At 52.9% G+C, this 17,202-nt stretch overlaps 1 protein-coding gene across 1 annotated transcript in view; it reads right to left on the bottom strand.

Moving 5' to 3' along the window:
- Positions 1–17,202, bottom strand: part of LRRC75A (leucine rich repeat containing 75A) — a 34,206-nt gene that overhangs the window by 8,215 nt on the left and 8,789 nt on the right. The window contains exon 2 of the mRNA XM_018064696.1: positions 3,284–3,412. Within this exon, the coding sequence (XP_017920185.1) occupies positions 3,284–3,412 (129 nt within the window). The remainder of the gene's footprint in view (positions 1–3,283; positions 3,413–17,202) is intronic.

Raw genomic sequence — 17,202 nt, 5'->3', positions numbered from 1 at the left:
ACGAGCCCCCTCAATATGGGAAGGATAAGCCCTCTTCCTGGCTTGAGGCAGCCTCCATGGGCTTCTGTTACTTGCAACAGTCCTAACCCACAGCAGAGGGTTGTGGCAGGCAGGTTGCGGAATCTGCTCTCTAGGCTTTCCTCCCACCCGTGGAAAAGGAAGGAGGGGGAGGGGTGTGGCACAAGTTGGGGTGACTGGGCACCTGCCCAGTGCTGCAGACCAGAGGCCCCCGGGAAGACCCTGTCTGAGGGGTTCACTGACCTCTCACGGGGAGAGGCCCACGGCAGACCTGCAGGCCCCTCCAGGCGGGGTCAGGCCCCTTCCGATGCCATCTACTGTCTTCACCCCCGACCCCAGGGCATAACAAGCAGAGCCTTCCACCACTCTGAACCCAAGACTTTCTCATTCATTCATCAAACACGGCTGCCCTGCCTACTGTGTGCTGGACGCTGCTCCAGACAGCGAGACTGTGCTGGGCTTTCTGTCTACTCCTCCTCCCATCCACTCTCTGTTCTCTGTGCTGGACAGGCTGAGCTCTTACGGACAGACCGCATCACTGGCCCTCTTGCTTCTGACTGCCAGTGTGATCAGCTAATGGGAGGGAGGTCAGAGGGCAGGAGAGAAAGGCCTGGGATTAACTCTTCTTGTTCCTGCCCTGCTTCAGTCAGCCTCCAAGACGGCCCCACAGATGCCAGACTCCTGGGTGTGTACAGCCTCCTTCCACCCTCGTCAGGGCTGATTGGGCGATCCAGTACGGCAGTGACGGCATGTGACATCTGAGACTGGCTCAGAAGACACTGCGCTTCTCCCTTGCTCTCGGGCATCACCCGCTCTGGGATAAGCCAACTGCCCTGACATGAGGGAGCTCAAGCAGTGGATGGGCCGTGGGCAGAAAGCTGAGGCCTCCCGCCATTAGCCATGGGGGGTTGCGCCATCCTGTCAGTCCCCTCCAGCCTCCAGATACTTGCAGCCTCGGCCAGTGTCCCGAGCCCCCAGCTAGATTCCGAGCTGCCGCTGTTCCTGAATCCCCCGCCTATAGAGATGGTAAAACGATGTTTTAAGCCACCATATTTTAGGGTGATTTGTTATGAAGCAACAGAAAACACAATAAAGTATAACAAAAGAAACAAAGAAGGAGGAAAAAAGGAAGATACAGGGCGGTTTTGGGAGAGGCATTCTCCTCCCGGCTCTGGCAATACAGCTCTGCCCACAGCCCTTCCTCGGTAACGACTTCCTGATGCTGGTCTCCGGTGTCTCAGTGGCCCCGGTCCATGGTCCATTCCCTTCTTCCTGCCCACAACCCTGGAAATAGTCCCTTATTGTTGCTATTCCGTCGCTAAGTCAAATCCCTCTTTGCGACCCCACGGACTGCAGCGTGCCAGGCTTCCCAGTCCTTCACCATCTCCTGGAGTTTGCTCAAACTCATGTCCATCGAGTCAATGATGCCATCCAACCATCTCATCCTCTAATGCACGGTGGAATGTGTCGCCTGCTTGTGCCAGGAGCAGGATGACTGTGAACAGGCGGATGTCCTCTCTTGCCCCTCCAGAGTTTATATTCTAGTGGGCAGAGCAGACACTAAGCCAACAAGCACATAAGCAAAATAATTTGAGAGAGGCCAGTGAGTGGAATGAGAAAATAAATGGGGCATGAGGTAGAGGCTGATCAGAGACCTACTGAAGGGAGGCTGGGCAAAGAAGGCCTCTGAGAGGCAATGCTTAGGCTGAGTCTGAAAGGAGGAGAGGAGAGCTGGAGCAGGAGGCAGCAGAGTCCCGAAGGTTGGAAAGAAGCTGGATGCCGCAGGAAGAGAGGAGCGTGGGGGCTGGAGCAGAGTGGGAGCGATGGGAAGGGAGATTCAGGCGGGTCCAGAGGAGGGGTCCGCGAGTTTCTTAAATCATAGCACCACACAGAAGGCTTTTCAGGAGGTACCTGGTGATGCGGTTTACCTCTGCACAGAAGGGCAGAGAGGGCACGGAGCCAGGAGCGGAGCCCAGGGTCCAGCTGGAGGCTCTTCCAGCAGCCTGAGGCGGGGGGCCTTGGACATGGCCCCGACACATTAGAGAACTAGGACTGCTGGGGCGTGCTGACCGGTGGACAACATGGGTGCCACGTCTAAATCGCCCAGGGTCCACTGTTCCCGACTTTGTGCCCAACTCTTCTCTGCTGTGCCCCTGCCTGGACAACCAGCACCTGCTGGCTTTGCAGTGGCCGCCCTCTACCAACCCACCCCACACCTGCCCTCCTCGTCTAGCCCTCCATCTAGGAGTCTTGGCACCAGACACTCTGGAAGCCAGAAAGAAGGCCCTAGACAGAGCTCCAGATGGGAGTGCCGCCCTGGAGCAAGGTTCAGCCCCCGGGCGCCCAGGCCAGGTGCGGGGTGGACCAGGAAACCACCTCTTGCTCTGATCTTGGTTCTACCCTAAAGTGGAGGCCGCCCAGGACTCCTCCACCCTGCCCTGGCTTCCTGCTGCTTCCTCCTGCTACAAGGAAGCATGTGTTTTAGAAACTGCTGGAAATTGAGGGATGGGAGAGAAGAAACCAAAACAGAGAGGAAAGCCCGAGTGGGCAGCTGCCCTGCTGTGGCTGTCCCCTCCCTGCCCCGGTCCCGGCCTGGACTGTGGAGCCAGCGGGAAGGGGAACAGATCTCCCCCGCTGAGGGGCTGGGCTGCGCCCACAGAGCCTGGAGAGCTGCGGAGCCAGGCAGGAAGTGGACCCGAGTGAAGCGGGTGGGTGTAAAATGACACTCGGTCCAGAGAGGAAGAGCAGTGGATGTAGTGGGGAGTGTGGTGAACTGAACGGCGGGCAGGGCCGTGGCTACCCTCACACAGCACCTTCGTGCAAACTAGACAGAGCTTAGCTCTCGGTGGACATGGTCCTGCCCCTGTGCCCACGGCTGGTGGGCAGAGAGAGGGCTTGGACTGCTGTCTCCTCCCGCCCCACCCGCTCTGTGCACGTGTCTTTGTGCAGGATGCAAACTATGCAGATGTACATGGTGGGCCTGGCCCCAGACAACAGAGGCGGCTGCTCAGCTGCAGGCCTTAGCATTTTCCAAGGGCAGCCAACATGGGGATTGTCCGGATTTGATGCACCTGGTGGGCCGAACAAAGCCAGTACTGAGGGTGCAGGCGTATAGCCTTTACCATGGACGCTGGGCCTCAGGTGCCTGCATGAGGGGCCTGGGCAGCATTGACCAGCCCCCCACCCTGGGCACTGGGCTGTTCTGCCCAGGAAGGCGCTAGCCTCACACCCCAGACCTGGCTGGCTCAGACCATGGCTGCCCTACCGGCTTGGGGCAGTGGATGTAGCGGGCCAGGCTGATGATGAGGTCGTGCGTGATGGGGTCCACCAGGTTCCTGAAGCTGGCGTAGCGGTACAGGACGTCATCCAGCGAGGTCGACTCCATGCCCAGGTCCTGCAAGAGGGGACGATGGCCAGAGATCAGCGAGGCACCCCCTGCCCTGCCCTGGAACCCCACCCAGCATACCCGCGGCAGTCTGTGGAGGTGGGTTTCAGTCCCTGGGGTTGTAAAGAGACACAGCTGAGTGAGTTTTCACTCTGTGTGGCAGGCAAGGCTGGGAAGGTAGGAATTGGAATTCAGACTGTCCATATGTGGACCTCTTCCCTCTTGGGGTCTGTTTCCCCACCTGTGAAATGGGCAGATAGACCATGCCAGCAGTTACCAAATTGTGTTCCAAGGTCTTGGGGCTGATAAGATAAGAGAGAGGCCAAGGGTCAGCAAGTCTTTGGGCCCAGCTCTCAGCAGAGCCGCTCTGCTCGCTGTCCTTCAGTTTTTTTTAAAGGCAGTTCTATTGCCAAAGTCTGAAAAACCTGGACCGGATGGCTGCTTGGGTTTCTTGGGTTCCTACCAGCCCTGCCCTATCTTCCCACCCCCGTCCTCTCAAGGCCAGTAGAGGTCATCCCATCCTGGAAGGACCAAGAAAACCCGACCTACTAACCCAGGATGCCGGGGCAGGTGTGGGAGGATGTAAGTTGTCCTTTCCCAGAGACCCCCACCCCCAGGGCCACGTCCCCATCCTCACTGTCAGTCTGGACCCCTCCCAGCCTGCTGACAGTGGCTCCGTCTCTCTGGACAGCTCTTATCTGGAGTCATGAAACTGTTGCTGGGGAGGGGGCTGAAGGTGGAAGGAAGGAAGGAGGTGGGGAGGGGGTCTCCCCAGGAAGGTAGACGTGGCCCCGATCACGCGCTCTGGGTGAGTCACGGCCACCTCGCCCTGTGAATTCCAGCTGGGGTGGAGCTCCCAAGGTCCCAGGGCGCCGGGTTATGAGAAGCTGCAACAGGGAAAAACCAGATGGGGCCAGAGAGAGGCTGCTGCACTTTTATTGCTTTATTTCTTTACTTCGACCCCACCTCCTGGAGGAAATAGCAGCCAACTGCAGTATTCTTGCCTGGAGAACTCCATGGACAGAGAAGCCTGGTGGGCTATACAGTCCATGGGGCGCAAAGAGTCCAACATGACTGAGCGACTAACACTACACTTTCGACCCCACCTAGGTCCATGGGGTGCCTGTGCTACTTCGAGCACCTCACACATCCCAAGGACCTTGGGCCACTTCCGGCATGCCTGGTGTCCTCTCTGTGTCCCCCACCAAGCCAGTGTAACTGCAGACAAATATGTCATGACCGCGCTGCCAGTCCTACTGACCCTGCCCACCAGGGGCCTTGACGCTCTGCTCTGGCTGCGTGTGGGGGTGGGGGGATGGGGGGTGGAAGAATCACATCCATATGCGGCTCCTCCAGGCTGCCCTGGGCATAGCTTTGGCCTGGGAGGGGCTGGTCTGCCTTGCAAATACCAGGCAGTGAGGAGAATCCTGACTTCCTCATTATGGGTCTAAATGGTGCAATCTCTAGGACCTGGGCACATCAGCCGGTACCCCAGAGTCACCGCTGTGGGCAGCTTGGCATGGAGAGTATCCCTGGCCTGGGATCAAGCGGGTCAATGGCCAGCATGTGCCATCTCAAAGAAGTAGGGCCCCCACTTGAGCTTGAAGAACCAGATTTGGGGACTCACTCCAGCGGGAAAGGTGAGGGATATGGCTTTGCAAAAAGCAACCAGAGATTCACACAGCATTTCTCAAAGCATGAGGGGCAACCCTCAAGACCCTTCCAGGGGTTCTGTGAGGTCCTCTTTTCCAAATCGGCATGATGTACATTTTCTCTGTCGACTTCAACCAAAACAACCTACTGCAAGAGACTAAACATAGAGCAACAGGGATGAGGATTCAGCTGTCTTCCAAGCCAGCCACACAAGAGAGAGATTCACAAAAACATGAAACAATGTGGCTCTCTTCACTGTATTTTTTCTTTTGGAAAACATATTTTCACGAAAATTTACTTCTTCCACATGCAAGCTTATTAACTTTATTTTTATTTATTTTTTAAAAGAATTTCTTCTGGGCGTAGAAACATCAAAGCCTTTTAAGATTTTTTTTTTTTAATGTGGACCATTTTTAAAGTCTTTTTTGAATTTATTACAATATTTCTTCTGTTTCGCGTTTTGGTTTCCTGGCCACGAGGCACGTGGGATCCCAGAGCCTGACCAGAGGAGGTGGAGCCCACATCCCCTGCACTGGAAGGAGAGGTCCTAACCACTGGACCACCAGGGACGTCCTGAGCTTATTAATTTTAAATGAGTGAATAAATAAATATTTAAAATATTTCTTTTGATTTCTTCTAGGTAGACAGCCTTTATTAGGTATGACCCATACACAAAAAACCTCTGAGGCCCTCCATAATTTTAAGAGTGTAAAGATTCCTCGAGAAATTAAAAGTAGAGGATTCCCTGGGAGTCTACTGCTTTCAGTGCCATGGGCTCAGGTTCAATTGCTGGTCAGGGAGCTAAGATCCTGTAAGCCACATGTGTGGCCAAAAATAAATAAATAAACAACATTAAAAACAGAACTACCATACAACCCAGCAGTCACACTTTTGGGTGTATATCTAAATGAGACGAAAACATACTACCAAGCAGATGTCTGCATGCCCATGTTCACCGAGGAGTTACTCACAACAGCCAAGTCAGAAACAATCTAAATGCCCATCAATGGATGACTGAATACAGCAGATGTGGTCTATATAATACAATGGAATACTATTCATCCACAAGAAAGAAGGAAATCCTGCCATTTGCAACAATGTGGATGGACCTTGAGAACATCATGCTCAGTGAGATATGGCAAAGACAAAGACAAATACTGTATGATTGCACTTAAATGTGGAATTTAAAAAGAACTGAACTCTGAAAAACAGTGCACTGGGGCTGGGGGAATGGGAGATGGTGTTTAAGGTTCGTACTTGCAACAGGAAGATAAATAAGTCCACAGTACACTGTTAAAGAAATGCACACAGGTCAGCCATGAAAGACACCAGAAGTGTTATAAATATCAAGCTTGCTAAGAGATAAGACCTTAAGTGTTACCATAGAAGAAATGTTATTTATGTGACAAAAACAGGGTGTTGGCTAATGCTACAATGGTAACCATACTGCAGCATGAATGTATCAGATCAATACAGTATATGCCTTAAAACTGTTATATGTCAGTTATATCTCAATTAAAAAAAAGAGATAGAACGTATAAAGAGGGCTGCTACTGCTAAGTCACTTCAGTCTTGTCCACTCTGTGCGACCCCACAGATGGCAGCCCACCAGGCTCCCCAGTCCCTGGGATTTTCCAGGCAAGAACACTGGAGTGGGTTGCTATTTCCTTCTCCAATGCATGAAAGTGAAAAGGGAAAGTAAAGTCGCTCATTCGTGCATGACTCTTCACGACCCCATGGACTGCAGCCCACCAGGCTCCTCCGCCCATGGGATTTTCCAGGCAAGAGTATAGGAGTGGGGTGCCATTGCCTTCTCCGATAAAGAGGGCTCTTAATGCCAAAAACACTTGGGGAACTGCAGGGATGGAAGCAGGGGGTACCCTAGGAGACAGTACGATTCACCATGGTCAAAGTTTGGAAACAACCCAAGCGCCCATCAACTTCCATAGGCACATGCATAAAAATGTGGGATATGTCTGCAATGGAATGTTATTCAGACATACAAAGGAACAAAATATGACATATGCTACACCGTGGCTGACCCTTAAGGACTTTATGCTAAAAGAAATCAGTCACAAAAGGAGGGTTCCACACGTATGAAGCAGTCACATTCATAGACTCAGAGTCTATGCATTCATAGACGCATAGAATGGTGGGGGCCCAGGGGCTTCCAGGGAGTTGCTGTTTCAGGGGATTGAGCTTCAGTTTGCAAGATGAAGAGTTCTGGAAACAATAGTGTGATGGTTGCACAACGACGTGAATGAGCTTAATGATACTGAAGCATAAAAATGGTTAAGATGGTAAATTTTATGTGATGTGCATTTTTTTTTTTTAATGGGCTTCCCTGGTGGCTCAGCAGTAAACAATCTGCCTGCCAATGCAGGAGACTCCAGTTGGATCCTGGGGTCAGGAAGATCCTCTGAAGAAGGAAATGGCAACCCACTCCAGTATTCTTGCCTGGGAAACCCCATGGACAGAGGAGCCTGGTGGGCTAAGTTCATGGGGTTGCAAAGAGTCGGGCATGACTGGGTGACTAAAGAACAACGCCAACAACTTTTTTTTAAAAGGTCCTAAGACGCAGGGGGGCAAACACAGACACCTTCCTGGGAAAGGAGGGAGCAGAAGGGGGCATGTTTATGGCAATTATTTTTCCTGCCTGTCCCACCTGGTTACCACAGTTTTTCCCACTGTGGGTATTTCTAGCTGTGGGTATTTTCTTTAAATTTTCCTACCATTTTGGGGTCTTACATCTACAAACATGGACTTTTCAGAGCCTGTCTCCTCATCAGGAAAGCCGCGCTCTGAGTATCTCTTGCCTTTGTCTCTTCCTGTGTTCTACCCACAGCACACTCCCATGGAGGGCCCAGGTTTGCCTCACGGACCTCCCGTCCTGCAGCGTCAACCCCATTCCCACTGCCCCTAGTTAGGACTGTGTGCTGGCTAGCATTCTGAATCCTTGTGATTCTTATTTTCCTCGTTAATCTCCCTTTTCATCTCGCCTTGTTGTTTTCTTTCCATCTCAGCTTGGCCTCTTCATGACATTCTGTGCTGTTCTCACAAAGTTCATTTCCTCCGGAACCTGCCATAGATCATTACAGAGTCAGGGTCCGGCCTCCACACATTTCCCTGACGCACAGGATTTTTTCCCCACTTGTTCACCCTTGAAGGAGGGGTGATCTAGTGAGATCCCCCCACCTATCAAGTCTAGTGTGATGCTGTGATTTATAATACATACATACTTGAACTTTCTGGCACAGAGCTCCTAAACCCTCAGAATTTCCTAAATGATGAGAGAGACAAAGGTGCCTTTTGTTATGAGATGACGTTTTAAAATGTTTTTTGTTAATGAGGTGACTTTTGGAAAGTCCCTTGGTCATCTGGGAATGGGGCTGGTAGCCAGGGGAACCAATCTTGTCATTAGTGAAAGTGAAGTCGCTCAGTTGTGTCCAATGCTTTGCAACCCCATGGACTATAGCCTATGAGGCTCCTCCATCCATGGAATGTTCCAGGCAAGAGTACTGGAGTGGGTTTGCCATTTCCTTCTCCAGGGAATCTTCTCCACCCAGGGATCGAATCCGGGTCTCCTGCATTGCAAGCAGATGCTTTTACCATCTGAGCCATGAGGGAAGCTCTTGTCATTAGAGGTTGGGAATTTCAGTCCAGCCCCTAACCTCCAGGGAGGGTAAGGAGGATGAAGAGAGTCAGTCACCAGTGGCCAGCAAGGTCATCAGTCACACTGACTGATGAAGCCTCTGGAAAATCTCCACAGTGCAGGGTCCAGAGAGCTTCTGGGTCTGTGAGCACAGGAGGGGTGGAGAGTGGACACCAGTGGGGTGTGGAAGGTCCTGTGCCTCCCCACACCTGGGTCTGTGCCTCTCTCTCATCGAGCGGCTCCTAAGTTACATCCACTATGTTAAACTAGTGAGTAGAATGTTTTCCTGAGCTCTGTGAACCACTGAAGCGAATTCATCTGACCTGAGGAGAGGGTCGTGGGAACCTACAGCCGAGAGCTGGGCGGTCAGAAGCACAGTTGGCCACCTGGACCTGTGATTAGAGTTTGCAGCGCGGGTGTCCTGTGGGACCGAGCCCTTATCTGCGGGGCCAGACGCTCTCGCTGGGCGAGTGTCAGAACTGAGCTGAACTGTAGGACACCCAACCTGCGCGGGATAACTGTTCGCTGTGGTGAGAACCACACCCACACGTCGAACTTCTGACCTTGTCCCACGGCTGCCTTCCTGGGGGAAGAGCTGAGTCCACCTCTCAGGTTTTTGGTTTGTAAGGAGGCCAGCTTGGCGGGAGGCCACATTCGGGACACTGAGCTAATGCAACTCTGACCTTGGGGAGGGGTGTCTTTGCCCATCACCATGGACTGGGTCTCCCATACTTCAGAAATAAGGTCTGCGGAAAGCCACTATGTGGTCAGTATCCCAGGACCTCCCTGGCCCTGGCCGAGCACAGGGGCCACAGTGGACTTCCGGTGGCCACGGCTCTGGGGTTTCCCTCTTCTGCCTGCCTGGTGGAGGCGGCATCTGAGGGCCACTTTCTCTGAATACACATAGAGAAGCACGGGGAGGGTGCAGGCAGGGGAGGACTCCAGCAGTGCTGTGTCGACCCCCACACTCTCAAGGGGAAGGGTGGCCGCCTGACTTCCTCAGATTGGGGAGAAGGGCTCCCTCTCCCCCAGGAGGCCTCGACTTCCTGGGGGAGCCGGGTGGCCCCGTCTGTCCCAACCGAGCAAGAGGGAGATCCTCCCAGGCTGCCCACCTGTCTCTGTTTTCAGGAATTTTCAGCTTTTTTTGGTGTGTCTCCTCAGGTATTTTAGGGGAAAGCTGGGGGAAGCCACACAGGAGGCTGCCACGCACATGCTATTTTAAACCACAACCACCCCCTTCCCTTTTAAGTTCCAGGTTTCAAGGCTGTTCCCAGGAGGGAGGCCCTGCAGGAAGCGAGCTTGTCTCTGTCTCTCTCTTCCAGGCATGAAGCTGCGGCTTCTGCAATAACACAGTCTGGGGAGGGAGCGGGCGGCCGGGTCCGCATATTAACCAGCAAAGGTGGACAGCTGGCGCTGGAGCCGCCGGAGCCTGTGCGCTCAAGCTCTCCTGCTCGGGGTGGGTAATGAGGCTGTGAGCAAACAGGGTCCTCCCGAGGACAGTAATTAGTCCAGAGGGCAAGCAGGGAGCCGGCAGGCTGCCAGTCTCCTCCTGGGCCCAGTGCATCAGAGGTTGATCCTCCGGGGAAGGACACAGACTGGTTACTGGCCTCGCCTGGGTGGCCAGCTCTGTGTCCCCTCCCCCTTGACATTCTAGCCGCCTCAAGGATTCCCAGGAGAGGGACTGAACTGTCGGGTGCCTGCCAGGGGAAGAAGCTAGAGGATCTCCACGGGCAGGGACCCCGTGCAGACACTAGGCAGCTGCTCGCTGAATGAAGACAACGGCCTCCAAGGAAGGTGGCGGCTGTTGTTCAGTCCCTCAGTCACGTCTGACTCTTTGTGGCCCCATGGACTGCAGCATGCCAGGCTTCCCTGTCCTTCACTATCTCCCGGAGTTTGCTCAAATTCATGTCCACAGGGTTGGTGATGCCATCCAACTGTCCTCTGTCACCCCCTTCTCCTCCTGTCCTCAATCTTTCCCAACATCAGGGTCTTTTCCAGTGAGTCGGCTCTTCATATCAGTGGCAAAAGTATTGGAGGAGGAATGGCAAACCACTCCAGTATTCTTGCTATGAGAACAATACAAAAGGAAAGTGGGCAGAGTCTTAAAATGCCGATGGGAATGGAGGAGACACCTGGGGCCAAGCACACACAGGGTGCAAGAAACCGAAACGAATGTACCAGTTAAATGGTAGCCCCTGAAAGACAAGTCTGCACTTTTAGTCCCTGGAATGCGTGAATGATGTGTCATTTGGAAAAAGGGTCTTTGCAGATTGATTGCCTTAAAGTCCTCAAGATGAGATCATCCTGGCTTATCCAGGTGGGCCCTGAACCCAACAACAGGTATCTGATAAGAGACAGATACAGGGGAGAAGGGGATAGGAAGATGGAGGCAGAGACTGAAGTGATGGAGCCACAACCGTCAGCCTCAGGGGAGGCTGGGCTTGACTTGAGACTTCTGATCTCCAGAACTGTGAGAGAGTAAGTTTCTGTTGTTCTAAGTCACCAACGAGTTTCTCTTGATGGCTCAGTGGTAAAGAACCTACCTGCCAATTCAGGAAGACATGGGTTTGATCCCTGGGTCTGATTCCTGGGTCAGGAAGATACTCTGGAGTAGGAAATAGCAACCTACTCCAGTATTCTTCGGGGGATAATCCCATGGACAGAGGAGCCTGGTGGACTACAGTCCACGGGGTTGCAAAGAGTCAGATGCAACTAGACAATAACAAGTCACCAAATGAGCAGTCCTGGGAGACAACAGATGGAAGTGGAGGTGATGTGTTTCTCAATGATGCACCTGGGTGGAAAGAAAAGGTCAGACCGAGTGGGCTGGAGCCCTTTTCTCCTCTGACTGCTGCTGACCTCAGGCAGGAGCACAGCTGCAAGCACCTGGGAGCATCACCAGCAGAAACGTCCTTGCTGTTTTCACCAGTCCTGGGTCCTCTCTGGATGAATGTACCCCAACACACTCTCCCTTGCTGTCTGCTCCCAGAGGCAGGACTGGGCTGGTCAGAGATGCTCCGTGAGATGGCTCCAAGCCCAATATGAGAAAGAATATTTAAAAACAAGTGGTAAAAGAAATCAATGGGCATCCCTGGTGGCTCCATGGTAAAGAATCTGCCCACCAGTGTGGGAGACTTGGGTTCGATCCCTGGTCTAGGAAGATCCCACATGCTGTGGAGCAACTAAGCCAGTACCCCACAACTATTGAGTCTGTGCTCTAGAGCCTGGGAGCTGTAACTACAGAACCTGTGCTCTTCAACAAGAGAAGCAGCTGCAATGAGAAGCCGAAGCACTGCAACTATAGAGTAGTCCCTGCTCCTCGAAACTACAGACAAGCCCACGTGCAGCAACAAAGACCCAGCATAGCCAAAAATAATTAAATAAATAAAATTGTTAGGAAAAACACATTCTGACACATGCTCCAACAGAATGAACCTTGAGGACATTATGCTAAATGAAGTAAGCCAATCACAGAAGGGCTCAGACTGTATTAGTCCACTCATATGAGGTCCCTGGAGCAGCTGAATCCATAGAAACAGGAAGTAGGATGGAGGCTGCCAGGGGCTGGGGGAGGTGGTGCAGAGTTGGTGTTTAATGTGGACAGAGTTGTAGTTTGGGAAAACGAAGAGTTCTGGAGGTGGATGGTTGCATGACAATGTGGATGTGCTTCGTGTCACTGAACTGTACACCTCAACGTTGGTTAAACGAAGTTTTATGTCATCTATGCTTTACTACAATTGAAAAAAATCAAGTGATGAGTTCACAGGCCCTGGGGGTATGTAAGAAGCAGAGAGATCTCTTAGCTCAGTAGTGGCAGGATTTCTGTACCAGGAGGGAAGGCTCTCCAAGGACTCTCTCTCCCTTCTGGCTCCCTGGGAGTCGTCATTAGTGTGGCCTTGGATGCAAGATCCTGGAGCCAAGGGTGTACAGTGCGTGCCGTCCAGGAGACATCCAGGAGGAAGCTGAAGAGGTGGGGCCTCGAGGGAGGAAAGCACTGGGAAGGACCATGAGAGGAGCAAAGACAGACAGAACCCAACCCAGACAGGAAGCCACCCAGATGGGGGAGTTGGAGGAGGAAGAGTTTGGGGGTGGGAGGTGGAGGTGGAGGACTGCAGAAAGGAAACTGGAGGACCCTGGAGACCACCCCCCTGGAGGTGGCACTGGGCCTGTGACTCCCCTGTTCCCTTGACAGTGTCCTTAACTCAGACGGGGTTGAATCAACCAGGACCTATGGGAGTGAAGCAGCTCAGATACACTCAGAAATGTGTCAATCTGGCATCTCACACATTTGTAACCTTTTAGAGGATCAAGTGGGCTTCCCAAAGAAACTGCCTGCCAAAGCAGGAGATTTAAGAGACTCCGGTTCAATCCCTGGGTCGGGAAGATGCCCCCAGGGAGGGCACGGCAACCCACTCCGGTATTCTTGCCTGCAGAACCCCATGGACAGAGGAACCTGGTGGGCTACAGTCCATGGGATCGCAAAGACACAACTGAATGGACTTAGCGCCCACACACAGAGAGTCAGGTAAGTCAGAGAACCTAACAAATGAGACCTGTGTTCCAATTTGAAAGGGGTGAGCGCCCAACTGAGGTTGGGCTTACGATTTTAAGCAGCCCACTGAGGGAGGATTTGGCCAAGTCTGTGACAGTTTTGAAATGTTTAACAGAACTTCATATCCACCCTATTTATAAGCTTAATATGTTACATTTTAAGAACTTCTTAGGAGCTTGGGAAAGTCCTGCTTTTTAGGATGGCTATTTACAAACTTAGGAAAACTGGACATATTAAATTTGTAAGATCACTAAGATAGCTAAATAAATTTAGTAAACAAAGTTATAAGCCTCCTACCCTTAAATGTGACCACTGAAATCTACTAGATTCATAAACAGAATAATGGCATTTGTAGATTAAACTTAAAATGTTAGGGAAATGGTAGGCTTTAAAGTTTTTCAGTTCAATATATTGAATCATAACTGAGAAAATCAAGCACCCATGAGCACTGTGTGTATATGTGTGTATATATATATATGTGTAGGGCAAGTGTGTATGTACATGTGTGTATATGTGTATGGATGGGTGTATATATGTAAATGGGGTGTCTGTGTGTGTGTGTGTGTACAGTTTGTATGTGTGTATATATTAATGTGTGTGTGTGCAGAGCATGTGGTATCTGCACAAAAAGGCCCTAAGGACCCTGTAAACCTCCCAGGGACACAACGAGGCTGAAGTCGGTTGGTAGGCAGCTATCCTTGTCCTTGTATCCCTGGGGGAAGAGGCATTGAGTGCCCACGCCCACGCCCACACACCCAGACTTTGGAAACAGCAAACAGCAAAGCAAAAGTCACGGAAGCAACCTCTACCCTGGCCTCTCCTTGAAGGAAACGCGCCAGTGTTGGCTTGCTTGCTGGCGAGGCCACTCCTGCCGGGTGCAGGGGAGGAGCTGGAGCCCAGGAGATACTCGCAGGCCCTGGTGGCAGGCTCCCCCCACCCCAGTCACCACTGCCCCCTGCCTGCTGGCCCACCTGGCTGAGGGGCAAGGATGGGCTCTGGTCCCATCGCAGAGCCCGTTCTCATCCCCCAGGCGTGGCTGGTGACTCCTGTGCTCCCATGACCACTGGTCCTGCGGGGTCTTAAGGCGGGCAGGCGCCCCTCCTCAACCATGACAAGTGCCCGCGGGTCTACTCTCCCCGTCAGGATGCAGCAGGGTGGCTTCATGGCTGCATGCTGTTTGTGTTTTAACTTTGAAGTCTTTAAAACAGACACCCTTTGCACAAAGCAGGCCTCTGGAAACATATGTCTGACCGCTGCCAAGTGTAATTCAATTAAAATCCAAGAAGCAGCAGTAGCAACAAATAAATAACAAAAGGACGCTTTCTCTTCAGAAAATCAGAAAATCAGCTGCAGGCCCAGTAGGCCTGAGGGGGTCTGCTCTGCTCTCTGTGGTCATGGGTCCACCCAGGCTCTGCTGGAGAATGATAGGAGCCCCCAGGCCCAGGCTTGAGTTAACCCCTAGGTCAGTGTGGCCCTGGGCACCCTCCTGTCCCGCTGCACGACAGCACCCCCACCTACAAGTGAGCTTGTCATCAACTCTTTCTTCCCAGAAAGTGGGAGAGACCAGCAGAAGAGGCCTGGATCACCAGGGTTTGGAACCCAAAGAAGAAATTCAGCAAATAGCATTGCATTCCCCCCATCGGACCTTTCAGCTACTGTGCTTTATGACTCTGAAGGTTGGTGGCATTCCCACTATTATACTCCCCAGTCTTCCTTTCCAGTCCCAACCAGCCCCGCATCTTGTGGGTCTGGGATTCTACAGGAAGACTGGGGCCAGCGGGTCCCTGAGGTCTACCGGTTCCTCCACTCCACGGATTCTCAGCACTGTCATCCATCCTGCAGCCTCCAGATCTCTACTTAGGAAATAATCTGTCGCTGAAGCCTTCTGAAGCGCACTTAAGCCCATTTGTCTCTCTTGCGGTTAATGTTGTCCATTTTAAATGAAAGGTTTGGTCCATTGTGGAGGGAAATGTAGGTGACAGAGGTAGGGGGGGTGACTTCCAGGCTCCTTCTGTCTGGCTCCCTGACAACCTGCTTTCCAAGCAGGACACACCTCATGGGGACAGCCTGTTTCTCAGGGTGAGAAGTCAAGGATCTGAGGGCTGTGAGCGAGTGGCAGAAACAGGGGCGGGGTGGGCCCTGGGATTTCTTACCCCACCTCCCACGGCTGCCAGCCCTTGGAGCACATATGTAAGTAAAGGTCGTCCAGAGAAACAGAATTGATAGGGTGTGAGTGGATGAGAGGGAGAGGAGGGAGCGAGGTGTAAGGAACAGTGACCGTGGGATCTGGCTGATCTGAAAGCTGGACGGCAGGCTAGGACCCCAGGAAGAGCTGCTGCCGCCACCTCCCCCAGCCTAAACTCAGCACCCCTGCCCCCAGCCTTTCCTCGCAAGGTCTTCAACCTATCGGACAAGGCCCACCCACACTGTGGAAGGCCGCCTGCTTTATTCAAGGTTGACTGATTTAACGCTGCTGCTGCGTGTGTTAGTCACTCAGTTTGCCCTACTCTCTGTGACCCCATGGACTGTAGCCCACCAGGCTCCTCTGTCCATGGGATTCTCCAGGCAAGAATACTGGAGTGAGGAGCCATTCCCTTCTCCAGGGGATCTTCCCGACCCAGGGATCCAACCTGGGTCTCCTAAACTGCAGGCAGATTCTCTACCATCTGAGCCACCAGGAAAGCCTGATTTAATGCTAATATCATCTAAAAAATACCTTTGCAGTAACATCTAGACTCACATTTCACCAGAAACTGGGTACCATGACCTCACCAAGAAGGCACATAAAATCAACCGCCTCTGCACACTGAGAGTCTTTACCACTTTACTTTTTTATTTTGGCATGTGAGACGGTTTCCCAACCAGGGGTTGAACCCAGGTCTTCACAGTGAAGGCCCCAAGTCCTAACCACTAGGTCACCAGGGAACCCAAAGGGTCTTTATCACTTTGAATCTCTAGGTCAGAGGCAAGGCCCCGGGCACAACCTCCAAGAACCCAGGTAAGCAGAGACGAGTCACAAGGGATGGGAAGTCCAGCTCGAATCCAGCTCACACCCAGGTGTGGGGCTGGTGGGGAAGTGCAGGGAGAGGAGGAAAAGGTCCCCCAGGCTTCTGGCTGAGGGTGAGCCCTGCCCATTTCCCCAAGGCCTTTTCTCTGGGCAGTGGGGAGGGCAGGAATGGACCAGGGAAGGAGCTCTGGCCGGCAGACTCTTCCCCACCCCACTCCTCCTTGGGGCCTCATTGCCCCACAGGTGGAAGAACCTGGGGCCACAACCAGCAGCACCGAGAGGTATCGGTGAGTCCCAGAGACTGCAGGGCGAGGGCAGTGTCCCTGGGGAGGGAGCGGCTCTGCCTGTCTCTGGGAGTCACGGAGTTTGTCCTCATTTTCCAAGGACTCTGGGAGGGCGGCGGTGCAGGTGGAGGTGGGTGGAGTGAAAGGGCCCAAGCAACAGGCCCATGAAGGCCCAGAGCTTCCTGCCAGGGTCTCAGGCTCTCTCCCATCCCAGTGTCCCTGGGTTCTGCCCACAGGTTCTCCTCAGTGGACAGACTCCCTCCAGAGCAGGGCCCACGTGCGACACACCTGCTCTCGAGTCCCCAGCCAGCTGCCCCTGCTCCTCTGGGTTTCCTGGCCAGCTGCCACCAGTTTTCCAAAAGTAAATTGTTTCTCTAATTCCACCCCACTGCCCATTCTCCTATTCCAGGCCTTCCCCCACCTCCCAGAGCCCCGTGCCCCTCAGAGTGCCCCCACGTCTGAGCTCTAGCTCATGGACCATCCTCCCACTGAGACATGCCACAGCACAAATACCTTTATCAAGCTCCCCGTGCCTGACCAGGCCGATTCTTAGCCAGCAGGCGATTTATGGAGAGGTGAGAATTCTCACAACGGGTAAACTGGAACCTTCCATGTCTGTCTCCATCTCCGAGAACCTTCCCCTCCTGATGG

The sequence above is a fragment of the Capra hircus genome, chromosome 19 (assembly GCF_001704415.2).
Source record: "Capra hircus breed San Clemente chromosome 19, ASM170441v1, whole genome shotgun sequence".
In the NCBI taxonomy this organism is placed as follows: Eukaryota; Metazoa; Chordata; class Mammalia; order Artiodactyla; family Bovidae; genus Capra; species Capra hircus.
The sequence above is the reverse complement of the archived record's forward strand: the minus strand, read 5'-3'. Positions and strand labels throughout refer to the sequence as shown.